Genomic DNA, 17,029 nt, shown 5'->3' with positions numbered 1-17,029 from the left:
ATAGAATGTATCCATTTTTTTTTTAAATCTAAGAAATTCCCAGTTACGATAAAGTGATCTTTTAATAGCTTCCACATTAATCTTTCACCTAATAAATTCTCCAGTCAGAAATTCAATAATTATGAAATGCTCAAATGGATTCATGTATTTTTTTATTTTACTAATAACACTCGCAGTTAACATTTTACTTAATATCGGTCACACCGGCTTCAAACGGTGCCAGCAAAAAGACAGAAATGCGCAGCGAAAGGATAGAGTGTGCGAGATAGTGAGAGTATGAAAGGTCATAATGTAAAATAAATGAGAAATGATCTCTGCCATCTTTCTACAAGCAGCAAAAATTGCCTCTTAATTAGCCCACTGATGCTTCGTGTAGTCAAAAGTGAAAGGTTATAAAAAGTATGTCACTGCTGACGGGGACATTTCAATCAAAGAGACAAACCTGTCATTGCATCATTCTCCAGTAAGTCGAGCCGAGAACTAAAGAGACAAGCACCCCCTGTTGCTGCTTAGGGCTACACTTTTGCTTGTTTATTTATTTTTGATGTGACTACTACAATTCATTACTTCATTTGCGTCATTTCTTTTTAATCTGACACACTCAATCTGATTACTGATTTGAAATGTCACTAAAATGGGCATCTTTTATTGACACAAATTCCATTTCAACATGGAAGATTAACCAGACTAAGCACTTGAACGAGAAACTGAATCAAGTAAAAAGTCCATCTTGGTTTACCATTACAGTGTTCCCTCGGTTATCGCGGTTAATGGGGACCGGGACCACCCACGATAAGTGAATTTCCACGAAGTAAGGATTCCCCTTCAAAAATGCTTAATTTGAATTTAATTCAAAAAAAATGTTGAATTTTACTTTTTAAATTTTTTAATTTTTAATTTTTGATTTTTTTTACCCCCTGTATACAGTACACCATATAGAATACGGGTAGAGAGAGTGAAATTCATGTTATAACAAAAAAAAACCTGTAAAATATGTTGTTTCAATGTAATATTTAATCCACGAAGCTCTGAGTCCGCGGTAGCTGAACCGCGAAGTAGCGAGGGAACACTGTATACCTCTAATATAGTATTATATACTTTGTACATACACACAGGGATTAAACATAGTCTTTCTACTACACAGTGGTAACAATACCAGTCATGTAACAGTTCATCTTAACCTGTGGTCAGCTCATTATCTACTTCTTGCTCCAATGGACATTTAACAAGGATCCTTTTTTTTCCCCTCCATGTCAGATCTGTCTCTCCTCATGCTCACTGATGATACTGTAATACTAATTACAGCTAATTGTTCTATGCAGAATGGATTTTAGTTGCGTTGCAAATGATATGCCATGGGTCAGTGTCACGGTGTTTCCTACAGAAAAACTCGACGGACAAATGTAATTAAGAAGCACATTCATTACATCTAATTGCAGATGAAAAGCCTCAAAGATATGGATAACGACCGACTGCAAGCCAACATACAGTTTTCACTGGTGTACTGAGCTCGGTGCCACGTTACTCCAAACGCACTTATATAGCCTTGGCATGAAATCCCTTTATTCATGGGCAGATTGTGTCTAGACAGTTGAATTCCATTCTTAGTGTAAGCTTGGCATTGAGTGCGAGACATAAAAGGTAGCGATTTTGGAGGGAAAAAAAAAAGGATCACATGATGCCAGTGTTGTTGCTTTTTCCCATTCGAGCCAGATCGGACGGAGTAAAGTGGCTTTTTATTTCTCGATACGTAAGGTAGCCATAAATCAGTCCAAAAAGCTATTATGGACATTTTGGGAGAGTTCAGAATGTTTCTCTCACATGCAAAAGGCAAGCCTTTAATCAGATTATTTGTCTACTGGCACACACACACAAAAAATGATAGAAATGTGCCGTACAAGCTTTAGGCACAATATTATACATAGTAAGAGTGATTCACTTATAAAGGGAGGGAAACGTGATTTAAATGTTTTAAGATGAAGTAAGTCAGGTTTTATAATAAATTGAGTTTATAATTCTCAGAAGCCTATTTAAAAGACTAATCTTATTATAGTTGCAGTGTTTAAAGGGACTTAAAAATGGGATGGGCTTATTTTAATAGCAGATTTAGATCTTAGACAGACAAGGTGTAAGCTGGTCATTTGAAAGCCATATGCCACAGATCAAGCTTATAGTAGTACTGCAAAGCCTAGCTAGCCACAAACAGCCTCAATATTAGCGCTGTATATGAAGCTCCAAGAAAAGACATTTTACTGCTCCTTACGACAAAATAAAATGAGGGATAATATAAAAATCCCACCACTTTTGATGGTAATACTAATGATACAATAAATTCCATTTGCACCACAGACTATAACTAACTTGACTAATGTTAAATGATTCAGAAAACCTGACATATTGAAGTACGTATAGCCTATTTTCACACACAAAAATCATTGTTTGTAGCTAAAATTAGATTTTTTTTTGATAAACTGTTCAAGTAAAATAAGCACACAGTTATCATTATGATTTCATGATCAACTGCAGCTACTTCATTGGATAAAAAAGCCAGAAACCTTAACTCTAACCCATCACCAACAAAACAAAAACAAAAAAAAACCTTGGTGAGTAAAACTGTCTCCAGCAATGTGCTGAAGAGGAAAAGGAAGCCAATGAGTCATTATGACACACTGGCAACTCTCATGCACGCTTCGCAGAGATGCAAATTAACATTGCATATCATTACATCCTGCAAGTGTCAAAATTTGACGTAAAAGGACTGCTCCCATGGTCACTGGTTAATTGTTCAAAGGATTCTCAAATTTTCAAGATTTCAAAATTTGGTTCAGACGCCCAATAATGCTAGAATGCTTTATGAAACGTAAGACAACACACGGCTGATGGAGGTAGCGAGCCTGAGGGTTAGTTGGCAAAAGCCCAACAAGCCAACAGCCGTCTAACTCATAAATAATAAAAACATAAAATGTCACATGAACTTCATATCTCGAGTGGGTGGCCTAATAACAATGCATGCTTGAAGAGAGAAATACACTGTCACAATAATGTCACATGCACTTTCAGACATATTATTACTCAATGTTAGTTGACATTCAGGTCCAGGCAGAAATGCTTTCAGGAAATGATTTAGCTTTAGCCACAAAAGCTGTCTTGATTTTACATATTAGTTACTTTTGGCATCTAAAAAGCCATCGATGTGTTTCAATTTATTCGAGTTGCATACGTCTTGAATTCCAGGTTATTTTCTGGTGGTACTGCCAGGCCATTGGCCGGCTGTCGTTAATGAAACTATTTGTAAGCTCCCCCCCTAGTCCTGCCAGAAGCAGAGCGTGGTGGCCAAACGTGAACCTCTGGTTTTGCCCAACCAAAAATTTGAGTTTTTGGTGAATGATGTTGCAACATTGCAGATATAATAGATACAAAATTGAAGACAAATATGGCTGAGTGCCATTATGGCGCTTCCAAACCATAAGAATTCATTGCAAACGGCATGCTAGCAATGGTTTGCCAGCAACAGAGGTTTGAATTACAGTGCTTAGCTACAGTGAGTCCAGTCTTGTAAACAATACATATACATTTTAGATGTTATGCACAGTTGACTTGCCTTTGAGTGATTCTCCTCCCTATTGGTTTGAATGCAAGCGATACTACACTGGCAATCATTTTCCTTATTTAATGGTCTGTGCACCTTAAATTTTCACTCTATTTATTGGATGGTGCTTTTCCTGTAGTTTTGATTTACCTTGGGTGCTTTCTTTATTGATCCACTGGTGTTTGGGGGCATTAAATTCTGTAAATCCATGTGCAATGTAGTTACATTGGACTCTATCTGTTTTGAAATATGATTTTTATCTACTAGAGCTGTCACGGTGGAACACACGGTGACACTCAAATGCGTGAGACGGTTGCGAGGGGCAGGTCGTGGATAAGAGTTTATAAGCCTGCCAGGTGATCACAGGCTGGCTATAAGATACAACAAAAATACCCGGTAACAAAAAACATAAAATACATAAACCACAAAGATAGACGTGGTGACTTAGCTGAGCTCGGCTAAGATGATTCATTTTATTATTGGTATCAAAGCCAGAGCAAATGTAATAGTCCATAAAACTGCTGTAACTTTACAACTTTTATATTCCAACTATACTTCTCCTTATTAAGGCCACAACTAATAGGATTTTTTTTCCCTCTACATATTCTTAAGGATTTACTTTGGAAATAGTCTGCACACTAAGAAAACATGATTGCATGATGTATAATGCATTTCCACACAACTTTCAGTATTGCCTTATCTGCCCTGACTTTTAGATGAAATTAATTTTGCACATATTTTAAATGCCTAACTGTACCCTTGTAGAAATTTCCTGCCAATAAGCTGGCCTTCTTTTCAAAACGGATCTGCTTTAACAAATATTATCTCAACGGAAAAGCGGGTAATAAGCATAGTGACCGAGCAGGTGCATGTAATACGAGATGTTTATGCCAATGAATATCAATGAGATGATTTGAAATTCCCTCTATGTGAGCGGATGAAAATATACAGCCAAGGAGAGCTTCAATCAATGGTGGTGTCTTTGCCACACATTTAAACAAGTCACTGCTTTGAAAAGGTGTGTAATTGAAGGCCAGCTTGTCTTTGAAATAGAAGATTTTTACGTCAAGGAAGGCAAAACTCGAAAAAAAATCACAAAAGGGAGGACTTATGCATGTAAATGAACACAAAGCCATCGACAGGATGTCATCCGACTCGTCTACTGTCGAACAAATGTATTCACAATCACACTCGCTCCGACACCCCGGGCCCAAACCTGTCACCACAGATGCCGGGAAGACGGAGGCACCCAAGACTCTCGTCTCACTTACAGCAATGACACAATGCTTATAAAGTGCTTGACAAGTAATTGAATCCCACCTGTCCAGCATATTCCAGATATATTAAAAATTACATTCAAGATGGTCTTCACTTCCAACAAAAGCGTGCCTGGCAATGTTGCTGCATAAAAATAAAATGCCTGATCAGAAAAGAAATGGGAGTTGCTACCGCTATGTCAATGTCACATTGAACAGAAAGCCAGGAATTCGTCCATGTTAGTGTGCGTTTATGTTGATTGGTCGTTTGTGTCACTTTCCGACGACGGACAGAAAGTGTGGGTGTCTGCGGTGTCCGTTTTCCCAGTAGCCAATTAATTCAGCTTTTTTATGTTGTGTATATTTGTGACTTCAATGCCTGCTTTATGGAGAACATCAATGGAAAATAAAATAAACAGTGACAGCTGTCTTGTGAGTTATTTGATTAATCTACAACCCCCACAGAAATTCATCTACACGGGAAAATCGGACATTTTGGTGCTGTGTACTTGGATAAATAACTTTAAAGACATGATATTAGTGTTGGAATGAAATTTTACTATGATTATAAATTATTTTACCTCATATCTCGGGGGATTAACAATAGGAAATTAAAAAAACCCTATTGAAACTTAATCATGACTAAAATACAGCATCCTTAATTTGCTGGAAATGTTGGGCCATTAAATTGTAATAGAAACAACAATACGACACCACTTTTTGGGGAGAAAGAGGCTTAGAAGAAATTAACAAATACATCCATGATTCGGATCTACATATATATATATATATATATAATGTACAAATACATTCTATATGTAAAAGGGATGTACATGTGTGCTTGTGTAAATGCTTACTTGATTCAGGATCTGAGTTTCCGTCTCCCTCTGTGCGACTATTGGGTGAAGTTTGTTCATAGTACTCCTCATGGGGAAGGCTGAATGGAAGAACCTGGGAAGTACTAGCCGTGCTACTTGGGTCTGGATCGCCCAATCCGCTGTCACTGCAGCTTTCCTGGGAACCATCTGGAAGATGGAACGTCACGCGGCGCTGGGTCTGGAAAAATCAGGGAAAAGTTGCATTCGATAAAAAGGTTTCACATATTTATTTATTCGGTATAATTGGACTTAAAGGTAAAAATCTGCCTTTTCAAGGTCAGGCATTTATGCTTTGAGCATTTCCATTTATTTTCTTTTTTTTAAAATAAATTTGTGAATAATCGATAAATGAAACACATTCGTTTAGTCAGAGAAAACGGGACGCATTAAGTGGGAGAGTGAGGTCGCCATGTTGAAATCCCACCAGTGGGAGAAAAGGAAAATAAATGAAATGTTCATTTTTTTTCTGTATTTGGACATGAAATCTGAAGTATTAGACGTTGAATCCTATTTTTGCGCAATTTGTAATTCAAACTAGGACGGCTGCTGTTCTTGAGATTTCCACAATATCACGCTGTGATGCTTTCTGAAGACGAGACAGGGCTTAATTTCATGGCATCTTTAAACATGTTAGCGTTTTCCCAAGAAAACAAAACCTTTCAAGCATAAAAGCATCTTTGTAGCAGTTTTGAAACAAGTAAGGTGTCAATGTGATATTGAGCTTACACTAGTGGAATCGAGCACTGTCATGGTCATTATGCCGCGGCATGAATTCATGCCTTCCCACAATTCCCTAGGTAACATCATAATGCATCACGTCGCTGTGGTGCAGACGTAAAGGACACATAAAATGTAATGACACCCTTGGCTTCAGTTATTGCGGCAATTTTTTCTCATCCCATTATTCAACCCGATAAAACATTTCCTTCCCTTTCGGAGAGAAGTCAAACTCAACCACAAGTGACTCTTGATTTGGTTATTGCTATAGTAACAGCGTTATATTGGAATTGCCGTATTAAAAACAAAAATTAATACCCACTACTTGCTTTTTCCGTCTCCTTTGGATCTCTGGGCCAATAAAATTCCTCCACCAGCATAGTGCAAAAAGAACCCTGCTATTATCTTTGATGGGACTGAACGTGGGAGGCGAATTAAAGATGGATGTTCCATGGCTAAATGATAAGTTGACGAAACTGAAATGCACGAGTGCATTTCCGAAAGACTATCGTAGGACTTCAAAACATAAAATACGAACAAGCCGAGTCGGTTTCCTCAATATTTGATTTTTCATCCAAATTCTGCCATCTCCAATTGAAGAGCACAGAATAGACAGAGCTTGATTTCATCTGATCAGAAGACAGCCAAGATGGCACTCGTATTAACGAAGTAAATCCACGATGGAACGTGAATTAAGTGTCACCAAGTACATGGTACTTTTGAAATTATTCTGTTAAAATGAAGCCATAAGGGTGTATAAAGATTCCCAATGGCATACAAACATGTTTCTCTCAGCCAAGGCGAAATTTGAATATATTGAAGTCCTAAAAACCAAACAGTAACTTCAATTGAGTGTCTTTTTCTGTATGCATGAGTCACACAATGTAAAAACACAAGTCTGATACGCAGTATTGATTTATATTGTCTCAGTCCACATACAAAATTGTGTGTGTATTCGTGGTCAGGCCTGACAGTGGTACGTTTAGGACAAGAAAAAAAAGTGTCATGGTGATTAGCGATGAAAATGAAATATGGCTGCCAACATGAGGGATTCCCTCAAATGTTATTCTGTCTCTTTTAGGCTTTGAGAGCCAGAAGAAAAATCTCAACAACACCTTGTCGGCTAAATCCTATAGCTGCACGTGCCATGCTTCCCAAGGCTTTGAAGGCGTCTAAATATCGTGTTGTTCTCAAACGGCTTTGACAGGTGTTTCACAAATGAGCGGAGCGTGTATGCATATATTGAGCGCAGGTTCCAGCTTAAGAAAAAGACCACTTATGGAGGCTTGGCAGTCTTACAAAAAAAGCATTCTTCCTCTCCACATGATTTTAATTATTTCAATACTGTTTCGGCAATGGTCTCCAAAATCTATTAGAACAAACAGCTGTCTGTGACAATGAGGTCATCAAAAAATAGATAGAATTTAACTTGATTTTATGATATTAATGACTATACCATTACTGGGCGTACAGAAGCGGGATTGATTTTTTTTTTTAATACGAAATGACAAGCATTCCAAAAAAAAAACCAAAACAAAAAAATCCACAAAGAAGTCAAGGTGAGTGTTTTACTAAGCGCTATCACTTATTTAAAGAAGCTGCCAGAAATCCATAAAGCAAAGACAAGCTGTGGTAAGAGATATCAAGACCAAACAAAGCCTGTTCAGCCAGATAAAACAGCGCCTTGAGAAGTATGTACACAGAGATAAACTGAACAGGAGCGTGTGTGTGCGCCAAGTTCTGCAAGTGAACGAGCCAGCCAATCCAAAGCATCCCCTCCGGTAACCACACGGGCAAAAAAAGCAGATGGGGCTGGATTCATGGGTTACTGGATTAGAGGTCCACCACACTTAGCCACGGACCAGAAAATAGTATCTACTTGCATCTTTAGCGAGAGGGCAGCAGCCTCTGTGTTATTGCCAGCCAAAATAATATAAAATGAGTGATAAAACCCCCCCAAAACAAACAAGTGATAAACTGTGTATAGTTTTTCATCTGAAATATTTACCTGATAAAAATCTCGTCATTAACAATTGCTTCTTTAGGCCCACAATGGTGATTTATTAAAATATGTGCAATAGAAAACACAACAGCGTCGAGAAACTTCAATATATTGTGCCTTCTGACCTTCTTGACGGATGAAAGCGTCTTTGAAGATTTTTTTTTTTGTTTTCCTTGGCTTTTTTTGTGAAATGTTACCAGGCCTGTGTGAAATGCACAGTTTCGCAAGAACAGGCAAAGAGTGATACTGGTGAGTGGGAGATTGTTTGAGAAATCACATGAATTATTTATCATTTCAACTGACTCATGTTATATTGTGACTTCCTCTGTGGATTGCTAATATTTTAACTTATCATTTCGATGTGTAAAAGAGTTATCTAGATCGATACATCAGTTGAAGGGTGTTGTATTGCATCGAATTGTGGCAGACAGTAATATTGACAAATATCACATTGCTGTTAAAAGAATCGATAACTTTTGGTATAGTAGTCACAAAATTGGTTATTTACACCATTAGTTTTAACAATAAATGTGAGAACTGATTCAACAAGAAACGTACATAAAAAATGCTTTAAATTTGTATTGCTTTAATTAAAATCTGTGTCCTCAGAATGGATGTTGTGTCCCATTGTCATGAAACTGGTGCTATTCTAACTCAATATGTTCCACATGTGATCACATCCGACTTTTTAATGTGAAAGTGAAAACCTGCTGAGTCTTTTCTCCCCTGCTCGTCCCCACGTATTATTCTTTTCCATCCGAGCGCATCATTTGCCTCCTCCTCTCTAACGTTAATTGCCCTCATGTGGTCCCTCACAGCATCTATTACCACACCATAAGCCCTTCCTTCCATCTTATCATCCTCTTGCTATCGTCCTGATGATCATTACACTGAATGTCATCAAAGTCTGGTCACATCGAAAAAGTCTCTGAACTTTGCTGTCCCACTAATTAGCATTTTTTTTCCTAACAAACTAGTGTTTCCAAAAGAGATTGTTCAGTTCTTTATCTCCATTGGCCTCTTCAGTTCTACTGCCTCAATGCCAAACAATGTAACTGTCCACACCCCCATGTTATAAACCTTTCTCTGTATCCAAGGAGAACACTTTACAATTCCCCTGAACTCTCGTAATTCTCATCTATCCATTTTCAACACTGTTCGGGGTCACGGGGTGTTGGAGCCTATCCTAGTTGAATTAGGGCGAAAGGCAGATGACACACTAAACTGACTAAAGCCGCCACTCGGAAGGGAAATGGCCCAAACCCCTTGACACCCACCCGCATTGCAGTCACACACCAACTACTACAAAAAAAAAACTAGAAAAACTTCCAGGAGACCATAATTAAATGCAGCTATTTTTAGGTTTAAAAAGAATAACTATTCCTACTTCAACATTTGAATGAATAGTGATCATATTTTTCAGTTTTTGCGTGGGTGCATTTTGTCCATTGCCAAGTGCTCTATGACTTTTCAAAGAAGAAAAAAAGTGTATTTTGGAATGTTTTAGTTGTATTATTACATTTGACCACATAATTTTAAGAAATGATGCAGATGAATGGAAATATTTCTTCAAAGTTAGCATAAGCAAGGAAGAACAGAGTGAGGAGACTTACATTCACAGACGTTATCTTCCCAAGTTGACAGGCCTCCTGCAAAGAAAGAAGACGAGTCATTTTAGATCAGTGTCTCACTTGGTGTGACAGAGAATTTACAATGTAAATGGATATCTAGAGCCTACAAAGGAACCTGTGTCAGGAACTTTCCATCCTCCCTAAAGCAACCCACTTCAACAATTGACAACCAACTGAATTTAACTTGGCATCTTTCTTCTTTGTTGAAATTGAGGTTTGGCACATATGAAATATATCGATTCCTTCTTTGGTGTGGAAAGTAAACTTTATATGACTTGAAATCTAGATAACTCGGTACAAAACCTCCTGCTCAAATGCAAAAAGGAATAAAAAGAGTGAGGGCAAAAGCCAAGGTCCCGACACCAGTCATATATCCGACACTTTGATAAGGATGTTTACGCTACATGTCGAGGAATAAAGTGGCAATAATATCAAACTAGACATCAAATAAGAGCAATACAAGCTTCTAAATTGGGAACAAAAGACACCCGGCGGTGTGCAAAGAAAAAAAACATCATCTCCCAGGGGACCGAGATAATGCACGACCAGATAAGTGTTTAATTTTTAATCACCAATTTTGTTGTTGTTGTACAGTAAAAAAGAATCAGAGACCATTTTTTTTATTATTACAAAAATTGAAGAAATCATGTGAGGGAGATCCATTTAGAGCAGGAGTTGAACCGTACAATAAACATGGAGGAATAAGCACACAATCATGTGAATGGATGAACATAATTCAAATAATGTACATCACACTGATGGCATACGGGTAAGCATTTGCATTTTTCAGCTTGCTAACAGTTGTCCTTTTCTTTTGAGTTGCTCATTTGCATCCACTGACTGGTCATTTTAATTCAGGATTTTATTTGAGGCAAAAAGCAGTTGTTTCTTCTCCAAGCAATGTTTTATTCAACATCTCGTGACATATGCTTCATGTTGAGGACCATGCCATCCAATTAAATATATGATAATGTAAACGCGGGGATCTGAGAAGGTGACCCTAGCATTGAAAATAGTAGTTAGAAGTTCCGATTTGGATTTGTTCAAGATCAGGATGACTTTTTGTCATCCCTTCTTTTGTACTGGGAACTGACCTTTTATACGCGAATGCCTCTCAGCCATACAGTTTCGGAGTTGGATAGAGTTGGGCTAGCGATAAGTGCTTTTGTTGGGGAAGCACATCAAAGTAGAGTGGATGTCTTCGCCAGCAGAGCCACTCCAGCTTTGATCACTCCAGGCACTCTGATCATTAAAACATTTTATAAATAATTGATTAAACCACCAGACCTCATTGTGCTTGGCTTCTTCAGCCCAATTCTTTTCCCCGGGTTATGGATCAGGTGAAGCAAGCACGGGTGAGGTTATTCTACTATCATTAAATGTATATTTAAATATTTAACACATACACTCACAGCAAATTCCATTAGGTCGAAAGAGCGCTAATGAGATCCAATAGAGGAGCTGCATACATACGTATGCTTTCTAAGAGATAATATGACTACAATCGATATTCAGGGTATACTTATGATCCTACTATGGACTCCATATGGATAAGTGAGTTTTTTTTAATTTGTATTTATATGCAGGGACTAAGGATAAATGAACGTCAAGTGACAAGACCTTAACGGACAATAAACAGCTTCAAGAATCATAGTTTAATTCTTGTTAATATAAAAGTATAACTTAATGAGATTGAAACTACATATATAATTCCCATGGTTAAGTCAAAGCAGCTATCTCTCCTGCCAATAAAGAAAGAAAAGCCCACCATGGTCGACTAAATAACCAAGCAATCAATCTGGCCTGGACAGAAAACTATTGTATAAATTCATATTTTATGTTTCTGAGCCAAACACTGGAGCCTGATGATTCTGTCCTCAATGAGAATGGTCCTTGTCAATTGGTATTATGGCATGCTCATTGGGAGCAAAATGTTCATGAGCTGTGTCAGGTTCACTTTACGACTCATAGAGGGCCAATTTTGATTAGTCCATTTCTCGTCCTTAGCCTTTATTGGATCTTTTAAAGCTTGTTCTCTCCTGTTGAAGGACACACACAGTAAGGTTCAGCTGAGAACAAGTTTTCTGTGACTGGGGAGCACATTTCACTTCAAAACGCCTTAATAGTCTTGATTCCCTGTAACATATGATTTTCTTTGCATGCTTAATTTTTTTTGCATCTATCCACATGCACTGGATGGGACTTGAAAGCAAATTTAAAAAAAAAAAGCTCCAGTTTTGTGTCATCTATCCAAAGGACATTCCCCCAGAAGCTTTGGGGCTTGTCAGTATGCATTTTAGCGAATTCCAGTCTCATCTATTAGTTATTTGGAATGTTATTGCAATGACTACTTTGACTACTGATCAGCTTATTTGACCCGAATACAACCTGTCCAGGGCCAAGCTTCCGGCGACAGTCACAATGTTTCCATAGGGAAAAGCGCATGTCACAAGTCATTATTCCTGGTTGAATTTTATAACCTGACATGAATGGCATTACTGTCAGTTACAATGAGAGAAACGCAAGCTCTTTCTCGATGGAGAATATTGATTTAAAAAGACCAACAATTGAACTACAGGCCCGGTCAAGGAGAAATTTAAAGCCAAGTCAAGATACCATTGTATTTATGTGATAGGAATTGCATTGTTTGTATGACAGAGACATCGAGATCACAATTGTTTGCAACTGTTTTAGCGTTAACGATACAATGTCATTCTCTTGAACTTCCCTAATGTTTGCGAGGAAAAACTGCATTTGAATCTGATCTTTTATTTTTGAGTCCACATTCTGTGCCTTCTATTTTTCCATATGAATGCAGTTTATCAAAGTGGCTGTTTTAAGGTTTAGGGTAAGTAAATGGCACTTTTCAAGCCAAGGTTGCACACCATATTCTGCTGCCAGGGACTTCTACTCATGCATCGGCTAAAGGCAAGAGTCAAGTCAAGGTTGGTGCATTCAAAGCATTGCCAGTAATGCGTAACGTTTGAATGTAAACCAGAAAACTGATCTTTGTGTCACATTGAAAGGACACTTTCACTTCCAGCCATAGGTATCCTCCATGTAATATTATTTAATAATAAAAGTACAAAAACATAAAGAAATATCACCACAACTTGCAAATTGCAGCAAACTTTCCACACTCCGAGAGTAATTATCAGTAGGCTCCGACTATGTTTCTTGTTTGTACATATATTCCCAACAGACATTGTATTACATTTACTATGGATGCATAGTGGGAAGTTGAAAAGAGCAAGTTTAAAAAGAGAGCCAATTAACTTTTGAATTGTACACACAGTCACAGAGGGATAAGTTGGACAAGCATGCCATCTGCTCATTCTTGTGCAGGCTCAAACATCTCTGCCAAGAAACAGCAAGCAGTATTTAAGTGAACATTGTTTTCATCTCTTTTTGTGATGAACGCAGTTCACCTTTGCCAGCATGATAAAACTGTAACAAACAAAAATCTGGCTTATCAAAACCTAATAATGAATTTTCCATGACACAGACAGTGTAGGCGTAAGCCAATAAAACTTGTCTGTTCTGGTGTTCTGCTGCCCAAAATATGTTCACACTAAAAAGAAAACTATCAGCAAATAAATTAATTTCAGACAGAGAGAGTGACAGAGGTGTGGGGAACGTTAAAAAATAATATATCAAGTAGTTCCTATTTTATTGCGGAGAACTTTCTTCCAGAAATGCTTACAAAAGCTATATAGTTGACCATTTTACACCGTCAACATGCTGAGCTAACAAGCGTAATGCAATGAATAGCTTCATCAATAGCTTGTGGATGTTGTTTACCGACAATTTACAATTCGTTATGACTAACGATGTCAGGGTAAACGACCTAATGATGACATACATTAATTTGTTTAAGATGGTTGCTTTTATTTTCCTTTTGTTTCAAAAGTGAAAAGATTCAAAACATGCAAATCTTACTGCTGAAAGTATACTCTTATACTCTCTAGCCAAATTAAGTGCAAGTAGTGCATATGAGAGGAACAGACAGTACTTACAAATACAGCCACTTAAAATCTACTGCAGAACAACAACAAAAAGACTGGCTCTATCGTACTGTATGTATCTGTTTACTTTACGCCATTGCAGAAATGATTGCCATCTTCAAAAGAGACTTGCCATAAAACATACATCATATATTGACATTTAAAATTTGATTTTAAATAAACACAGTCTTAGCCAAGTGACACAATTCAACTGATTTAAAATGCTGCACCTCTTTTCAGTGACACATCAATGTGTATCTTCTCGGGGAAAGTATTACAATAATTTAAGACACAAAGCTGTAAAGTTATAATTGGTATTCATTTGGTACCTTATGTCAGGAGATTACATGCACGGTGCATGGCATCCAAATCATAGTTTAATCACAAGGGATGTAATTGATTAAGTATATGAGGCAGGCTGGCAGATGATGAGGATGATGCTCTTAATCCATGTTTAATCAAGCCCCCCCCCCCCCCCCTTCCTAAATAACCAAGGATTAGTGGCCAAAAATGACCAACAGCTGTATTTGCTCGTTTCGAACATCATCCATCTAACAGCTTTTCAGCTGTTGTTGTTTTTTTCCACCTATGCAAAACTTGTGTATTTAAAATAAATAAATAAATTCAATTGGAATGCCACATATCTTGTCCAGGAATGTGCGACATTGTAGCAGTCCTAATTCACACACACTAGCACACAAATGAACTGGTTGCCATGAGCCAATCAGCTGTCAACAAATATTAAAATTAAAATTCACTCCATCAATGCGAGTTGGCTAATATACAACAACAACACAACTAAGAGTCTTCCTTCCAACATCTATACCTAAATTTATCTATCTAAATTTAACAACCAAATTGTATTTAATGACTAAATTCATATCTAAGTCGCACTTGACGATTACCCAGGAGGTTAAATATAATACTAGTTTGAAGCCAGGCTCCAGTTTTCCTTGGGCAATTGCATTTTTTTTTTTGGGTGTACTTATTTGGGTTTTCTCCAGGTTTTCCTTCCTCATTCCAAAAACAATTATGAACACCAAATTGCCTATAGCTGTATTTGTAAGTACTGTCTGTTCCTCTCTTATGCACTACTTGCACTTCATTTGGCTGGAGAGTATAAGTATAAGAGTATACTTTCTTAGCCCTGACCTTAAGTCAGCCAATTGCAAAGTGAGGTTAAACATTCTGTTTCCGTTTGTGTTTTAGTGTGAAAATCGATGCTGTAGTACACTGTCATAACATTAGTGGAATTATCAGCAGATGATGTAATAGATGTAGCCGTAGTGTATATCATCTGAAATGGCTGCTCGGAAAGATTACCTGCTTTAAAGTGTCACATTTGAACAGGAGTCCATTGAGTGACATTCATCAGTGCGAGATCCCTAATGATAGAGATGACCTTACTTCAAGGTTGAGCACATCTCCGCCAAAGAAGAAATTCTCCATGATGCAGAAGGAGCCATTCTGAGTACTCCCTTTGGCTGAGATAATAACTTCATCATAATTAGCTTTTAGTGCTCAAGAGTGTTGAATTGTGGGTTGCTCTGGGATCTGGGCTGATTTATAGCTTGATTTAATTATGTATCAAAATTCAATTAGACGTGCTTTCAGAGCAAATTCAAAGTGATTTTTGTCAAGCTGTCCCTTGAAATAAGGCATGGCTTGAAGGACACAATTCCTAATACAGTGCATCTAACTTAATGATTATATAAAAACATAAACTATAATCATAATAATGGAAGGGGCAGCACGGTGTGCAAGTGGTTTGTATGTCGCCTCACGGTTCAGAGATCGACGAATCAATCCCACCTTCCTGTGTGAAGTTTGTATGTTGTTCAGTGTCTGCGTGGCTTTTCTCTGGGTATTCTAATTCCCTTCAATATCCCAGAAAAAATGAATGGATGCTGGTTTAACACGCTAAATTTGTATGCACAAAAGTGTGAATGATTGGTCGTCTCTTTGTGCCCACAGTTGGCTGGGATGGAGGCCAGCACCCCCGCGATCCTTGTGAGGATAAGGAATACAGAAAATAATTGAATGGATGAGAGTTAAAAAATAAAAAAAAAGTTGTTCCTGTTTTCAAGATGTGCTTTTAACACATACTAACTTACTCTCTCTATATTTTGCTCATACTCTCAACTCAAATAACTTCAAACAGCATCAAGTAGCAAAAAAAATTTGATTTGGTTCTGATCTGCAGGGGGTTGCTGGTACTTTACCGAGTGAAGACAGGTGACAAAATGCTTTTGAGCTTGACTTCTGCCGAGGAACAATCTGGGTTGCTTTACCCATATTCCTCACTAGCTACCCGTCAAATTATGCTTCCAAAATATGCCTTCGGTCTGTAAAAAAAAGTTTTCCACAAGACAGCTGTATTGAGCATTAAAATTAGGCAAAAAGTCCAAATATTGCAGTTGAGCCAGCTATCAATACGTAAAATTCACACAGATTGCTCCGGCAAGAATTTTGAAGAACATTAAAATTTGTAATCGAAGTCAAAAGGTTGAATTAGACAGTCATCCTTCTGCAAATTCTCAAGTCTCACCAAACTCGAGCATTTTTGCAAAAGATATGCAGACCAAAGAGCATACATTCCACCATTTTAAAAAATGCATGTGACATACGCTTTTGGAAGCCTTTGACCCACCGATAAGACCCCCCCCCCCCCCTACATCCAATTCAGAAAGAACAGAAAAAACCCAGCTCATGCATGTGGTGACAGCAATGTTAAAAGATCAAACACAGAAAAATAAGACTCACAGAAACCCCATTTGGTGCAGATCTTCCTCCAACATTACTTTGCTGAAAAACCAATTGACTATTTCGAGGCAAAAGTCTCACTTAAGTGGTTCATCACTGAAACAGACTTAATAAAAACATGACAAATGTCCACCATCTGAGCACAAATTGCATTAGAATCTCTATTGTTGACAAATGTGTACTACAGGA

The 17,029-nt window shown here is 37.7% G+C and overlaps 1 protein-coding gene across 1 annotated transcript in view; it reads right to left on the bottom strand.

Annotated features, from left to right (window-relative positions):
• pcdh11 (protocadherin 11) overlaps positions 1-17,029 on the bottom strand; it is a 108,789-nt gene that overhangs the window by 37,364 nt on the left and 54,396 nt on the right. Inside the window, exons 5-6 of the mRNA XM_077732605.1 lie at positions 10,056-10,091; positions 5,703-5,901 (exon numbers count right to left, since the gene is read on the bottom strand). Of these exons, the coding sequence (XP_077588731.1) occupies positions 5,703-5,901; positions 10,056-10,091 (235 nt within the window). The remainder of the gene's footprint in view (positions 1-5,702; positions 5,902-10,055; positions 10,092-17,029) is intronic.

Source organism: Stigmatopora nigra, chromosome 14, assembly GCF_051989575.1.
Source record: "Stigmatopora nigra isolate UIUO_SnigA chromosome 14, RoL_Snig_1.1, whole genome shotgun sequence".
Lineage (NCBI taxonomy): Eukaryota > Metazoa > Chordata > Actinopteri > Syngnathiformes > Syngnathidae > Stigmatopora > Stigmatopora nigra.
The sequence above is the reverse complement of the archived record's forward strand: the minus strand, read 5'-3'. Positions and strand labels throughout refer to the sequence as shown.